Source organism: Bacillus rossius, chromosome 1, assembly GCF_032445375.1.
Source record: "Bacillus rossius redtenbacheri isolate Brsri chromosome 1, Brsri_v3, whole genome shotgun sequence".
Taxonomy (NCBI): domain Eukaryota; kingdom Metazoa; phylum Arthropoda; class Insecta; order Phasmatodea; family Bacillidae; genus Bacillus; species Bacillus rossius.
The window spans coordinates 356,021,615-356,038,891 of NC_086330.1; the positions used below are offsets into that span (position 1 = coordinate 356,021,615).

Sequence of the window (17,277 nt, forward strand, 5' to 3'; positions counted from 1 at the left end):
AAAGAGAGAGAGAAGAGAGAGCTAGAGTGAGAGGATTCAGTCAGTTCGGAGACTACAGAATGCATCGTGGAGCTCCGGAGCTGACGGGCAGGGAATACTCTAGTGCAGGCTGAGGGGGCTTCGAGCTGAGATCCAGGAGCCCCAACTCAAGACTTTGGCAAGTTTTAAAAGCTTCTTCTCCCTTCTCCTCTCGCTGTCGTAACGGGGCCGCGCGCGCGTTCTGAAAGTTGGCACACCTCCTCCAACCCCGAGAAGTTGCCGAGAATTTGCGGGCAGCTTACGGCAGACCGCTGTTCTGATTAGTTAGGTCAGGTTCGCAGGTCTTCCCCGAGAATACTAACATCAATTCCCGTGCAGAAGTACCGTCTGCCTCGCGAAAAAATATCCACCCAAGGTAAGCGCGAGGCTTCTTACCATCTTACAAATTTAAAAAAAAAAAAGTATGAGATTTTGCGGTGGAAAGGAACAGCTGCAAACTGTTTTTAGGTCAGCTGTATGTTTTAAAGAAATAAATATAGTTTTTTTTATTAAGGTGAACATTTGAAATTAATTCGTGTTGATAAATTTCACATTTTTAATTATATTCAGTAAATTTGGAATACGAATAGGGTTTTAAACCATTGAATGTTGACTTGAAATTATTAAAATTGTCTGTTTTCTGCTTATAAGTTGAATTTCACCTCCGTTTGTTGGCTCAGTTCCCGCGGGTAAAATGTAATTATTAATTCGTGTTCAGAGATATTTTCTGGGGCGAGGCTTACGAACACAAAACCAGCAGTTGTTAACACAAGAAAAAAACAGCATTTATTTCCTGTATTAGTATATATTTTTGGTGTCATATTTAACTAGAAACATTGTGAAGTAAAACAGTTTAAAACGCAAACAGTGAAACAATACTACTGAGTTCTCATGAAAACATTATTATACAAATACAACTCTGCGCCACGATATTATCACTCCACATCCACAGAGCTTAATCGTTTCTAACTTCTTAAAGAACAGACATAATTAGTTTATCAATATAGAATAGTGATCATGACAACATTTAATATAGTTCAAATGCTTACGAATTATAGAAAATTGCATTAAAAATTACATGGTCAAACGTCGTGAAATATTTTTCGCGAAAATACTTCGAAACTATCTGACACCTCGGTTTCGTGATTGGTCGGGTTTCTTTCAGGCGCATTTCCGCTGCCAGCACATCAATAACAATAATTCAGTGCGGAAGTGAAACGCGTACTGGTTGTCGCGGTCAAATTGGGCAATGTCTTCTCTTGCAGACGGCCTTGAGGTTCAGGGAAGAAACCGCTGGCGCAGGTATAGCATATTGCAATCTAATGGGCGTTCAGATTTATATTGCGCAAATAATGCCTGCCCCTGATTATAACCCGAACTTTACATATTCTAACAAGTCGGTAATTCTGAAGAACAAAGTGACATAGTATTAAGTAGAGCAATGGCCGGCTTGATTATAATGAGGGGGGGGGAGGAGAGATTATAATAGATTATCAGGTTCGTCTGCTTTTTTTCTTTGATGGGTAGATACTGGAAGCGCTTTCAATGACCTCTAGGATAGACTCCACAACCCCCTACACACTCGGGAAAATGCCACCTGCTCATTGGCTACTGACACGTGACACCTGTCAACTGGGACGCTTGCGATTCGAAACTCTTTTGGTTGAAGGATTTTGAGTGGTTCAAAGTCCTTTAGATAAATTATGTGTCAATCGCAGAAGCAATATAAAGAAACAGTTGTTTGGATTCTAGCATTTCATGAAATGAACCCGCGAATTTTTCCGGTCTCTAGTGATGGGTTTTCCAGTAATTACTCCAGGCTGTTGCTGATATATACCGTGATACCCCTGCGCTTAGGTTAAATTGCACCCTCATGTGTTCTCTAAGTCTCTGTCCTATTCGCTAATGCTAGATGAAAAGAATGAGCATTGAAACAACAGAACAGTTACGTAAAATATATTTTAATTTGTTCATTATTTACACAATTGCACTAGAGCAAGCTTGTGTTTCAGTGCTAATAGTGCCCTCTATGTCTTCATACAGTTTCACACAAAATTATATTAATAATTTTAAAAGCTTTATACTTCCTACATGCAATTATTGATATTGTAAGATAGAGTAATGAATTATCAGTATGTATAAAATTGAATACTATGATTTAAAAAAAAATGTACATGAGCTACCAGACAAAAGAAAAATCCTACTCAAATATTTAAAGAAAAACAAGTCCCTTCTTCAGTTAAATCATCCAACCTTGGACTGACTTATTTTTTTTAATTTAAAATTATTCTCATTGCAGGAATAATAGTTATCACTTTTGGAAGCGGAAATTCAAAACATCTCTGAATAATGTTTTGTGCAGTAGAGGAATATGTGAATGAATGTTCTGTTCTTCTGTTTACAAGGTAGTTGTAGCCAAACAATAGTATAAACAACCCAATGATTTACGTACACAGCATTCCAAATCATTGTTGTAAGCAGTTCCTTGAGTTTCAGAAGCATTTTCTTGGTGTCTCCAACCTGGCTTACATTGTGGTGTGTTGATAGTATTGCAAATTCGAGGTCGTGTATACAATTTTATAGTCTTATTACAACCATACACTGTAAAACTGAATCGGTGATTTAAATAAGATAAATTATAGTAACTAAGAATCCTGTTAAGAATTTGCTAGTCTTCGGAAATATGTGCTAATGGTTTACTGTGAAATACAGTAAAACTATTTTATAAGTTAGTTAAGAGGATAGCTGTTTTTCTTTTGCAATTGCATAACAGAATGTTTAAATAAGTTTAAATTAGCTTAAAATTAAAATATATATTAATTTATAATAGTTTTTTGCTATAGAAGTTTTCTTATGTGATGTTAATAATTTTACAACCAAACATTTTATTGGTTTATGATTTGGTTATGAGCCTTTATTTTATGAAAAATGAAATGTTTCAATTTTTTATATTGTTTTGACTAAACCTGTATATTAAGGTCTCCATAAATAAAATATATATCTGACAAATAAGCCCCATCAAATTCTATCTAATCTTTCATATTCTATTAGTGTTTTATATTCTCGTCATTCACGCTCGATGCAACCATTCCTAACCTCTGAATACAACTTGTTTTTAATTTTTAAATATGATTGCACCGAATATGAAATTTTCTCTGGTATTCTGATTGAAACTGTATTTCATTGCTAATCCGGCAACATACCTTGTAATTTTTTTTTTGTAAATTTATATGAAATATTTATGTAAAATTACATATATTTGTAAATTTTTACATTTAGAAAATAAACTGATCCCCAAAAAAAATAGTGTTCGCAGTAACACTGGGTTTGAACTTTGGATTCTTATCGGTCATTTGTGCTTTGTGTTGCCCCAGTACTTTCAATTGTTAAAGTTATTTTCAAACCGTTCCCTGAATAGCTTCCAAGCATGATGCAACAAAATAAAAAGTCAAATTGTTGAATATTCGATTATCTTTTCCACGGTTTAAATAAAATTATGCTCGATTGAAGAATCAACTAAATTATAAGATTACGCGCCAAAAAGATGCCATAGCCATGTAGTATCTTGGCTTCTGGGTTGTAGCCGCGTCCTTGGCGAATAATTCATCGACGTTTCGGTCGGCATTGCAGTCGCCATCATCGGGGAGTAGTTACCTGCGGCTAAAACCCAGAAGCCAAGCTACTTCAGACAATGGGCGTGAAAGCCTGCGAACTTTATTAACCATAGCCATGTGTTGTACAAAGTAACTATATTTTTTTCCTTGTAGAATTGTAAACTATTACTTGGCAAAGGAATCTCTTGTTAAAGTACACAACGTATTTTTTCCTCCCCTGTGTGGCCGTGGTCCGGAAGGTGCCGGACTAGACTGTGGACCTGACGGGCGCTCGTCTCGTGTGTTGCAGCTGTCGGAGTTGGAGCAGAGGGTGGTGGAGGCGGAGAGCAGAGCGGAGGAGGCCGAGGACAAGGTGAGCCAATCACGACGACGCTTGCTCTGCGTCCCTTGCATGGTTCCTGGAAAAATATATAAAAAAAATTGGTTGTCTGTAAAGTCGGTTTACGGACGATAGTTTAACGTGACAACGTCATAACAAAACATTGACGAAATGATTGCATACTTTTATGAATAAAATTGAATCATTTATATTGAATTATCGCTATTTTGTATGGTTACAAAGAAGGAGTGAAATGAAGTCTACAATTTAATTGATAAATTTACTTTTATTTGCACAACCTTAATTCAAATATGTTTACTACTTTAACTAAAGGATTATTTTAACTATAACTTTTATACATGTTTGCTATTTAACTTCTTCCAATCTGTGTTATTCTGTTAAGGATAGGACGATGATAGGAAAAGTAGGAAACGAATGGGAGTGTTTCAAGTTTAATGTGCCTCGAAAACGTCAAATCGATGGTTGTTCCAATCGAGTGGAAGAGAGATGCGGCGCAAGCGTACAATCAGCGTAACGGGACAATGTGTGTAACAGGAAAATGAGTCATCCTTTTTCATGCGTGCAGCCGGCGTTTATCTATTTATTAGACATTGTCACGTCAAAAAAATAATAATAATGGTAAAGCCTGGTCAGCGCCCACACCCATGGCCTCCAAATTCAATTACGGGCCCTGGACCCAGGATCGGAGATGGGCCCTCCCTCCCCCAATTTTAGTCACGTGATACATTATAATTGCATGGTTATTTCTTACCTACACTCTTTTGAAGTGATAACGTCTTATAAATCGATGAACGCCGGCTGCACGCACGAAAAAAAGCACGACTCATTGTCACGTTCAGCCTGAGCCGAGCGAGCAAGAACCGGCCAACCATCTTGCGAGAATATGTTCTATAATATCAAAGAGGTTAAGGCGGGCTTTTTAACAAATTTTTCGTGATTATTTTTTTAACAAATTATTTAAATTCAATTTTGCAAAAAAAAACCAGTAAATAATATTTGAAAATTAAAAAAAGTGTTCAATTTTTCATCAATTTTTTTCTTATGACGTTATCACGTAAAATTATCGTCCGTAAACCGACTTTACAGACAACTACTTTTTTTTAAAATGTTATTTAAACTAAAACACCGGATATAATAATGGTTACTGTTCTATAAGTCCAAACTAAAATTTATTTATAAAATATTCAATGTGTGTTTTTTTTTAGTTTTTAAAAAATATATATAATAATTAAACATTTAAAAATTAAACAGGGCTGGGCCCTGGGCCCAGGGGTCCACCCAGCCCCACCCTTGTGGGGGCCATGCGCACACCTACCTGGACACAAATGCGGTGTGCAGAGCTTCAGAAGATACAACGTCGTTTGAAAAGGAAAAAGAAAAAAAAAGCATTTAAGGATGCGGTGACCATGGATGGGTAGTTCTTTTCCCGTATTTCTTCTTTTAAAAAAAAATAAAAATACTTTATTTTCAGAAGAATGTAAAGTGCTAAAACGCGTGTTTTAAGAATAATTATTTTTTAGACACGAAACGTCCGGTAAAGATTCTTGAAAGCCCCCAAGGGCCATGCATCACACCTTCATCTTCACTTCTCCGCCATCTTATTTCACAGTTGTCTTATGCACAACGAGAATATTGCGTGCCGGTCCAGAGCTTTGCGCCCAGAGGCGATAACCGCGTTACAAGTTCTAGCGAGTGCCGCGCTATCCGTCTCGCGTCGCTGACACAGTCTCACCCCTGACTAGGGCGGGCCCCTTGGGCACTGGTTCTCCAAGAAAAAAAATACCCCTCAGAAATGGACATCAAATATGTCTTACATAGACACACGGAGAACGAGTCAATATTAGCTGCTTTTAAATTTTACATGCTTTGACGACACTCGCAAGCGCGTATCCTTGGTGAGGGTTGGCATAAAGAATTGCGAAGGGGGGGGGGGGGGGGCAGCTGCCTTCTTCCTAAGTAGGGGCGAAATAAATTAAACAAGGAGGAAGGTACAGAAATTAAACAAATTTAGTAATTTATTTTTACAAACCCGTAACTTGATGTAAGCTTTTGGACATACGCCATTGCTAAGCACATATATGTCTGTAGAGGAAAACTATAAAAAAAACCAAAAGACAAAAACACAAATTAAGCAAAAAATTGCTGTTGTCTACAGGATATAAACACCACATAATATTCCATAACAGGAATATGGTCAACAAACAAATAAAAACAAAGAAAAATGGACTAAGAGAACGAAAAAAAAACCACAAAAGATGACAACACAAAAATATTGAACCCAAAAAAATTCAGCACCACAATTGAAACGAGACAAAAACACGACAAAACGAAAAGACGAAACGAACACAATGGTTTTCCAAAACAGAAACAAGCTACGTTTCGGGAACTGTTATCTGCTCCCGTCCTCAGGCAGAGACGCACATGTTACGAAAACCCGTAAACTTTCCTTCCCCATAAAATGGGTTTAGTTTGAAGTGACAAGTGTGAACAAGTTGTGACTTGTCAGTCGGCTTCCAGAGCCGGAAGACTGAGGTCGTGTTTGCCGTGTCTGTCGCGCATCGTGGATGGGTAGAATTCAAAGTCATAGGTGTGTTCAACCATTGTTTGTTTTTCCCATTGGTAGAGACAAAAAATTCGCGGATTCATTTCACGATATGATAGAATCCAAACAATTGTACCTTTATATTGCTTCTCTGATTGGTTCACAGTTTATTTGAAGGACTTTGAGCCAATGAAAAACCTTCATCCAAAAAAGTATCGAATCGCAAGCGTCCCAGTTGACAGGTGACACGAGTCAGTAGCCAATGAGCAGGTGGCTTTTTCCCGAGTGTGTAGGGGGTTGTGGAGTCTATCCTAGAGATAATCCAAAGCGCGAATTTTTCCAGTCTCTACCCATTGGTTGATTAATTAGCGAAAACGTTCGTATCCTTGTTAATTGGCACTACCTGATTGGTTTGCTTCTCTCCTAGCTGAGCATAGTTGGCTACAGTCGTGGAGGGGCGTGCCCAAACAACTGCGATTCAACCATGAACACAGTGCGAGGGTTCGAACAACGCGTTAACATCAAGTTTTTGTTTGCGAAACAAAGACCAGGAAAATGGGTCTTGCTAAAAAGAAAAACGTTTCTGACACGGTTCCCTACATCGAAATGACCACATCGGAGCAGCTGAAGGCCATTTTCCGAAAACCTTCCAGAAATGCTTCCGAAAAAAATACATCGCTAGCCAAGGATAGTATTTCGAAGGAGATTAGCTCACTTTTTATGTAAGCTTTTATTACATTGTGCGTAGTAAAATTATTCGCTGTTTTTTTTATCACACCACGTATTTATAGATAGAGACTGGAAAAATTCGCGATTTCGATGACTTGTAGGATAGACTCCACAATCCTCTACACACTCAGGCAAATGCCACCTGCTCATTGGCTACTGACTCGTGAGACCTATCGACTGGGACGCTTTCGATTCGATACTTTTTTTGGTTGAAGGTTTTCCATTGGCTCAAAGTCCTTCAGATAAATTGTGAGTCAATTACCGAAGCAATATAAAGGTACAGTTGTTTGAATTCTAGCATATCGTGAAACAGCATCCCATAGATAGGGACCGGAAAAAATCGCGGGTTCAATGACCTGCAGGATGAACTCCATAGTTATACGTACACTCGGTCAAATGTCACCCACTCATTGGCTGCTGTCTTGTGAGACGTCCCAACGTAGCAGCCTGTAATTCGATAAAAGCTTTGGTTGGGTGTTTCTCATTGGACCAGAGTCAACCAGATGAGTTGTGAGCCAATAGCAGAGGCAGCACTGAGGTATAACTATTTGTAGTATTTTAGCCCATCGCGAAATGAATTCGCGAATTTTTCTGGTTTCTACCCATAGAACGTTACGGGGGCCAGGTATCGGTGAGGAATTCTCTCCGCGATATTGCGGCGGACTCGTTTTCGGGCGGGAAGCGGATGTTCCTGTCCCTTGGCTGAATTTAGGGGGGGGGGGGGTAGTGGAAGGGGGAACAGGTGCTCGGGATGATGGCTGTCAGACGCACACGGGAACACGGTCCTCCCCTCCCCTCCATCTACCAGGGGGCGTCGCTGATCGCGCCGTGCATCTCCGCTGCCCGCCCTACCGAGGGCGTACGTAACCTCTGTGCCGCCGGGCACAGCGATACTCCTGCAAACTCCACGCAGGACGCTCAACGAGTCAAGCACAAAGCCAACCAGCCCTTTAAGAATATCCCAGTTCCAATGGTATATTGTTAGAGACCGGAAAAATTCGCGAATTCATTTCGCGATAGGCTAAAATACAAATCGTTATACCTCAGTGCTGCCTCTGCTTTTGGCTCACAACTCACCTGGATGACTCTGGGCCAATGAGAAACACCCGACCAAAGCTTTATCGAATCACAGGCTGCTACGCTGGAACGTATCACAAGACAGCAGCCAATGAGTGGGTGACATTTGACCGAGTGTACGTAGAACTATGGAGTTCATCCTACAGGTCATTGAACCCGCGAATTTTTCCGGTTCCTATAGATACTGGAAAAATTCGCGCTTTGGATGACCTCTAGGATAGACTCCACAACCCCCTACACACTCGGGCAAATGCCGCCTGCTCATTGGCTACTGACTCGTGACACCTGTCAACTGGGACGCTTGCGATTCGATACTATTTCGGTTGAAGGTTTTCCATTGGCTCAAAGTCCTTCAGATAAATTGTGAGTCAATCGCTGAAGCAATATAAATATACAGTTGTTTGGATTCTAGCATTTCATGAAATGAACCCGCGAATTTTTCCGGTCTTTACAAATAATACATCAAGTTGAAGGTAAGCTACCCTAGTTTTTCCTAACAACGTTCATGTTTTGCACCTTCAGCTATACGGCTCACATCCAACCTAAAGTCCAAGTCTTCCCACATTTTAGCGCCGGGACGTAGACACGTTATTTTATTTATAAACCCCCAAAGGAAAAAAAATAAATAAATCAAATGGCGCCGTTTTAAGGTGAACGTGGAGGCCAGCGAAAAAAAAAAATTAAAGCTCTGTCGTCTCGATCATTACGACCAATCCCACGGTCAGATACTTCCGACAGTTAAACATTTAAACGAAACCCACGTTGAACTGAAATTACAGATTCACTCTTAGCAAATTTCAGAATACAAAACGCTTTACGCTCAGAAGTCGTCGTCATTTTGCATAAGTGGCGCTGCAAGCGAGAAAAAAAAAACAAATCAGTACTCGAGAATTTTTTTATATAAAACTGTTTGAGTTACTCTTTAATTGTGACCTTGAACCAGAACTTTACAGCGCTTACAATTATTGTGAAACGATGGAAAAAGAAGGTTTTTATATAATGTAAATAAATCGTTACAAATACTTTAAATTAATTTTGATTAGATAGGTAATTAGGAATTTTTAGTTTTAAAAAAAATCATGTTTACACTCCTTCCACCAGCTTAGCGTTAAAATTTCAGAAAATAGGTAAAAAATAGTAGATATTGTATTTTTATAAATCATACCAAGCTACTTTACATTGATTAGCTTCAGAAATTCGATTTTTATAATAAAAACAAAAAATACCGCTGTTGAATATTTAAAAATAAAAAAAATAGTAAAAACATGTTGTTTAACTAATTATGTATATTATTCGTCCTCAGTTTCTTCCCGCCCATTTATTTTGCTTCGTATGTATGATTTTTTTAATTGTTATTTTCTTTTTACCTCGAACAGCTTTATTACTTTTATATAGATACAGATAATAGTTTTGCGATTAAATGTTTCCCCCATCTGGGAAGTGTTATTGTTAATAATCCAGTCAGTTCAAGAGCAAAATATTGTTTAAAGAGATCGTGTCACGGTGAGAATGAGAATCAACAAACGTATCAGTAGGGGCATGCATATTTCGCGAAAAGATTCCGAGACTAGCTGAAACTTAAAACACTATAGCATCATCTGTGTCTCGTGATTGGGTGAGTTTCTTTCATATCAATCTCGATTGTTTCAACACCAATCACAGTGATTCGTTGCGGAAGAAAACACGTCCTGAGTGGCTCAGGTCAAATAAGGTAACGACTTCCCTCGCAGACGTCCGTCAATCACAAGGAAGAAACCGCTGGTGTGAGTATAACTTGTTGCAGTCTAATAGGCGTTCAAATTTATTCGCAAAAAATGCCTGCCCCTACGTATCAGTATTGGTTGTTACCATTTTAACGGATATCTTAAACTTGACAAAAATTTAACACATTCAGAACATTTCCCATCACATGCTATTTCACGTCTAAAAGTTTGAAGCTACGGATGGTAAATTCGTATTTCTCACATCTAGATTGGTTAGAGTAAATTTGGAGTTGCTATGACGGCTTAATAAGTCGCCACCATCATCATCCTGTAGTTTTAACGGCTCGCGTGCGATGTTTGCGTGATGGATGTCTCGTGTTACGTTATGCAGATTTTGTACGCAAATGAATCACTTATTTCTGTGTCGACTCACTTCCACGCGTTTTTTTTCTACAGTCTGGAAAATTCGTGATGGGCGGGGAAAAAAAAAGTAGATGGCTGGAATAAATTATTTTATGTCCTAGATGATAAAAGTTGCACACGAAAATTCTCGTGTTGATGTATTTTACTTAACATGTAGCTTAATAATTGAACACAAACCGCCAATAAGATAAGTTTTTTTTACATAGCGTGTGCATTCTTAAAAAAGTAATTTCGAATGGCCCTACGGACGACCATCTACATTTTATAAAGTGTCGAAGTAAAAAAAAAATTCGCTGAAAACATATTTACAAATTTTTGACTTCAGTGTACCTAGAATACAAAAACAGGGTTTCGCGGGTCAATAACTTTAACAAAGTGGGTAGCTATGGATCACTTTTTTTTTTACAATTTTCTGCCAGCTATAAGCAGGGACAGGTTTCGATGACCTTCAGGATAGACTACACAGTCCTCTTTATACTGAGGAAAATAACTTCAGTTCATTGGCTGCTGACTTGTGACTCACATCAAATGGTTTACCTTTTGGTTCCGGGTTTCTCATTGGCAAAGAATCGTCCCGATTAACAGTGAGCCAATAGCGAAAGCAGCTGATTTTTATATGTTGTTTGAATTTTAGGATATTGCGAAACGAATCCTCGAATTTCTACGTCTCTATCTATAGGCAAGTAGTAGAGCGAAAATGTGTGTGTGAACGAGTTATTCAGTTCTCGCCCGTGACGTGTGACACCTAACCTCTGCAACGAGCCAATTAATGTTTCTAATGTTGCAAATACACTTATAATACGAAACTGGGACATGAAATTTAACGTAGAATTCTTTAAAATAATGCCGAGCGTGACAAATATACGCAAAATAGTAGTTTCCGCACGTAGTGTACGCGCCCGCCGCTAGAATTCGCTGCCGGAGCAGCTACGTCGACTATTGAATATTTTTATTAGCAGACCGAAAATTTAAACGATATAATGAAACGGCTCAGATAAAAGAGGAAAAGACTTGAAAAAAATGCTAAACCCTGGCTTTGGATCTGAGTTTGTCGAGGAATTTTATTAAAATACTGCATATCTTTTTAAAATCATTGAATAGTTAATACATTAAAGTTACACTTTCTATATGTGAACTTCCGTTCTTGCCATATGCCACAGATGCCACTACGGTGGTCGTTACACATTTCCTTATATTCATGAAAATTATCCCTACCAAATGCTTTATACCGAGAGCTAAGATGTTACACAAACACTTTAATTATATGGAAATACAACCAGGTTGGTTTCCCATTAGTGTTATGTGGAACTGCTGAGGATAGCAGGTGGCCAGGCCAGGACTACTTCTAAAAGAAGTTGTGCAAGGTAAACACGCCAACCAGTTGCGGCTGGTGTAAGTTAACACTGGTGGAAGTTTACAAGTGATGGATTTACGGGGCAGTGGATGAAGGCTTGACGCCAAACTTGGATTGACGAGCGCTCGGGAGTTTTATTGACCATGAGAAATGTGTATTGAGATATTCCTATGTTTATTTGCTTTTACATCCCATGAAGTCACTGCACAGGGAGACGTTGAACCACATAAACAAGATAATTTAATTGTAATTATGAGATGTCTCGTCCGGGAAGTGTTTAATGGGAACTATGAACTGTTAAGGGACCTCTAATACTCAGGGGTGCATTCGTGTTGGTGAGGCGGGATGATAAGTGCGACGCTCGCTGGTGCTTCCAGCGCGATATCGCCTCTAAGCACAAGGCTCTGAACTGGCGCGAAGTCTTCTCGTCGTGCACACGACAACCACATGATTTGAGCGGTAACCATTAAATTATATGTAGTAGAAACGAAGACAAAGGTATAATGCAAGTCCCATGAGTGCTTTCAAGAATTTTTACCTGGTTGTTTTATATAAATTTATATAAATTATTCTGAAAACATTTTTTTTAACAATTTTCACTCTCCTAAAAACACAGTTTACAAACAAGATACGGAAACAGAACTAATTTTCCTTTCTCAGTGTATTCTTAAATTCATTTTTCGTAAACATGCAGCATTGTGATATGTTGGTCAGTTTTCAAATCGCGTCGTTTCTTCTAATGATGTGCTGTTTGTGGTTTTACGTTATTTAACTCAAGCACGGTCTGGCAAACACCTACTCCAGTTTGCAACAAAAAAAAAAGGATTTATTATAATTGATATTTGTTATTTCAGTACTGAAAATTAATCTTATTTATATTCACCATTATCCTTTTAAAACAATAGCAAAAATGAAAACAGGATAACGTAATGGGCTCTAAAGAAAAACACCAACCTGACTACGTAATTATATTTGACACACCCTTCAAAAATGATGAGGTTCTCAGATTTTACGTGGAAGCTTCAAATAATCTGCGGATATTATCTACCTTCTGTAATGTACCTTTTGGGAACAGAACCCCAAACCCACCTTTGCTTTAGAAATTGCCAGTTACACATTTATAATTCTCAAATAGATAATTAGTTTAACATTAAAGCGGTCGTATTAGTATTTGACAGGTATTTTGCAGGATATCGTAGGAGAACGTTTTTAACGCTTGAACTCAATTAACTTTACTTTTTTTTTTTATGTTTTTGCCTCGTCCGGGAAAAGAACGCTATACTGTTCGTGGTCTTTATTAAAGTCGTCGCTCGTGCGATGAAGAAAGATCAAACAGGGGAAGGAAGCAGTTACGTGTATAGATGTATAAAAAAAACCGCCGTCTCTTTGTCTGGGCGACTTGGCGACGCGTGCGTCTGGCGGGCCACCCCCCTCTTCATTGGCTGTATTCCAGTCACGTGGTGCGTCCCTCCCCCGGGAGGTGTCCCTATCTGGCGGCGGCAGGGCCGAACTTGCGGCGTCTCGGCGCGCTACTACCGTGCCGCGAAAACATCCACCCCTTCCGATCCCGACCGGGCAAGATGCTACCAAATACATAGAGACCGGAAAAATTCGCGGATTCATTTCACGATATGCTAGAATCCAAACAACTGTACCTTTATAATGCTTCTCTGATTGGCTCACAGTTTGTCTGAAGGACTATGAGCCAATGGAAAACCTTCAACCAAAAAAAAGTATGAATCGCAAGCGTCCCAGTCGACAGGTGTCACGAGTCAATAGCCAATGAGCAGGTGGCATTTGCCTGAGTGTGTAGGGGGTTGTGGAGTCTATCCTAGAGGTCATCGAAAGCGCGAATTTTTCCATTCTCTATAAATACAACAGGGACCAATAACGGGCAGCTCCAGGGTTTTTATGTGAAAACCTGGCGTTGTTGTCACGTCAGTCCGATAGATAGCAGGCGGTATGCCCGGTATGAACAATTATTGATTTACTGGTCTGTTAGGTATTACTACTTACCTACATGGTATGAACAATGTGTCTAATACATATGGTGCCAACATTATGAAAACTTTTCAAATCATTGTGCAGATTTATGGGGGTAAATTAAACTCCGGTGCTTCAAATTCCTTAAAAAGAAGTTTATGATGGTTGACACAAAATAATATATAATATACAATTTATCTTCAAAATTTTTTTAAGTCATATCTCTTGCCACTAGGTCATGTTTTACACTCTGCCCTCTGTTGTTAGTATAGAGCTGTCCGGTATTAGTCTCCAGTGTGTTTGATGCTACAGTGTGTGTCCATTATGTATCACGCGAGTCAACTACATCAGTTGTGAGCTTCCGAACGTTGCCTTCGGTAACAAAGTGAACAATTTGTTTATTAATAACATTTCAATCTACACCGGGTTGATACTAACAGAAGTATACTTTTGGGAGACGGTAGCATTACTACGTTGCTTAAACGTTACTGTATAATTATTTATAGTAAAAAATCGAATGTTAAATAACTGTTTTTGTTACAAAAATATTTAACACCATTTTTTTTTAGAAACATAATTTACCGCATTTGTTTTGACAAGTATCACCGAGTGAACAATATGAATTTTTTTCTTTTTTTATGTATGTTATTTGGTAATGTACTTTCAATGAGAGTATATTTTAACTATAGTTTATCAGCTTACGTATTCCTCATTTTATGACTTTTAAAGCCTAGAATTTTCCTCTTGTTTTACAGTATTTGTTTTAAAACTTTTCCCAATCGTCGTGGGTTGTTTATTTCATTGTGGCCAAGGAGTTGAAGTTTTTTGTTCCGAAAAACTTTCTAGCTTTTGTTTATTTCATTAGGGGCGGAGGAAGCTTACGGAATTACCCGCGGGCAGCGTCGTTTGTTTGGTGTGAATCCACGAATGGCCAAGTTCGGGACTTTTTTTGTGTCTTAGCATCACAGTGTTGTTTCTATGGATTTATTTGTTTCTTATCTACACAGAACATTACGGCTTCGTATACATGTTTGTGTCTTTCTTTGTCTTAGTCCTTCCCTTTGTAGCTGACAGGCACTTCAAGGCGAATAATTAGGAACCGAATTACGCCATATTGGTTTTATTAAGATTAATACCATGGCAACTTTTAATCCTTGCTCTCTTTAAAGCAGAAATATAAGTTAGGTAACATTTTGAAAGAAATACCAATTTTTATGAAAAACAATTTTTTTTTGTAAAATGTTAAGAGGCAACTGTACATTCCCATAATATAATCTATGTGACATGTAGGAATGCGATAAGCAAAACTAAGCTATTAAATTTTTTTTAACACAAAACAAATGTTATATGACTTTAAATATCTTTTTGATGTAAGTAAACGAAAATGAACTAATTTCATCTGCCACCAATTTCAAACAGAGAACTTTTAAAGACTTTAAAACTAAGAATCATTTTCTTTTATGTGCTGCCAACCTAATCGGATGTAAACCATGTGTGGACATGTTGTTTCGTTCCCAGTTTACGGCCATTGACGTTTTTCAACAATTGGTTTTAAAAAATAGTTCAGAATCGCCTTAATGGACATAGTGTTATTAAAATATTAAGTGTATTCTTAATCGCTCAAAGTCATTGCGGAAAGTTTTTAGTAAACACTCGAATTATATGAAAATGCAGTAGACGCGTTCATTGCATGTGGTAGACCCACTCAGAGTTGCTGCGGGCATGATAAGAGTGATTTACGAGTTTCCACCGTGGTCCTACCGTTACCTTAGCGTCCCCTTAACTGCCACGTGGACTGAATCAGGCAAGCCTGCTCCGTCTGGGTCTGCTTTTGTAAATTATTCAGTTTAAATATGAAATTTTAAAAAAATAAACACGGCTCATCACGGCATACAAAATTCGCTTAAAGTTTCTTTTTTTTTGTGTGTGTGTGCCTTTCGTGCAGATTAAGTAGCATCAGTGTGCGGTTAGAGAAAATGGTTTATTTATTTATGGTTATAATTGTGACAAAGTTTGATAATAATAAGTTTAAGATGTGACTAGTTTACGAAACGCCAAAGTAAGTTAAAATAAAATAAAAAAAAAATTCAAAATGGAGGTTACTCATGCGACAGAACTACTTTTTCTCTCTCTCTTCCCCCCCCCCCCCCCCAACACCTTTTTTTCAGTTGGCTCTCGGCTTGTCCGGGTGCATTACGTGTATCTTCTTCGGCGAAGCGACATTCCTTCCAGCGCGACGCCCTCTACTACCCTGGCTGATGACATCGGCCCCCCCACTCCGCCAGCAGCCACACGGCGGCGCGCGGGCCCTTATGGAGTGCGGCGCCGTGTTATCAGGGCAGGAGCCGGGGGGCGATGGGGAGGGGAGAGCCGTAATTGTCTCCCGATGTTAGGATCGATAGGCACAATTCCTCCAGCCGCCAGCCAGGCTGTGTGTCCCTGCCCTTGCCCCTCGGTGACCCCTCTACCCCATACCCCCCTTTACCATCCTCAACTCTCCCTTTGCCATCTAATCCCTCCCCCTCCGACCCAGCGTGTGTATTCGTGCGCAGCACTCTGAGAGCGACGCTGACAAAACTACTGCGACTACGGAACACATGGCTTCGGCTGAAAACCGCTCAAGATATCAGAGTTCATTAAAGAATGTTCTGAGGGCCAATGAGAGTGGTTTTTAGTATTTCGTTTCGAAACCATTATTTTCAGGAGACTGGAAAAAGGGCCAAAACATATATTATTATTATTATTATTCATGAAACGCCCATTGCGGATGCTTTGAAGGCACTCAAGAGTAGAGTTTTGCATTACGATTTCTCCTTCATTTCTCTTTCATATAGTGTTATGGTTAACCGCGTCAAATCTTGCATTTCCCCGTGCGCGCAGGTCCTAACTGTTAGAAATCACTGTAATCTTACGTACTTTTCGAGAAATAAATGACGTCACATAAACGGAATGTTCTTCGTAATTTCAAATAACTGGATCTTCGTAGAAACAACGTTGTATTTCATTTTCCGTACTATGTTATTTCGGTATATAAACACGCTGAACTCACGCGTGGAAGAAAAATGTGTGTTTTTTTTTATTTTGTACCAAGATAAATATTGTAGGTTCATGTTCGAAGTAGGTGAACTTTGTACTCGTAAATTTACGAAGATAACGATGCATTTATGGAGGTCTCTAGATTATTTGTAACCAACGTTCTTCGTGGAATTAAGGTGAACATTTTTATCGGGTCAGGGCTTTGCGCTTAGAGACGACACCGCGCTAGAAGCGCCGGCGTGAACCGCACTTATCATCCCGCCTCGCCAACTCAGCCACACCCTTCGATAGGCTGGTAGGTTTTGTTGACGTGAGACTTCTTTCATAGCCGGTGGGTTAAGCGGAGATGACTTCGTCAAAGCGTAACGGAAAGTGCGTAAACGAGAACTGTATCACGTGACATTGCCGAATACACTGGGGGCTGCATGGGGCCAGACAGACAATGAAAATAAAACATA

At 39.1% G+C, this 17,277-nt stretch overlaps 1 protein-coding gene across 6 annotated transcripts in view; it reads left to right on the forward strand.

Annotated features, from left to right (window-relative positions):
* The window catches only part of LOC134528267 (uncharacterized protein CG43867), a 553,493-nt gene that overhangs the window by 340,470 nt on the left and 195,746 nt on the right, over positions 1-17,277 (forward strand). For all 6 annotated transcript variants that reach the window (XM_063361743.1, XM_063361747.1, XM_063361745.1 and 3 more), the window contains exon 2: positions 3,922-3,984. In XM_063361743.1, coding sequence (XP_063217813.1) covers positions 3,922-3,984 — 63 coding nt within the window. The remainder of the gene's footprint in view (positions 1-3,921; positions 3,985-17,277) is intronic.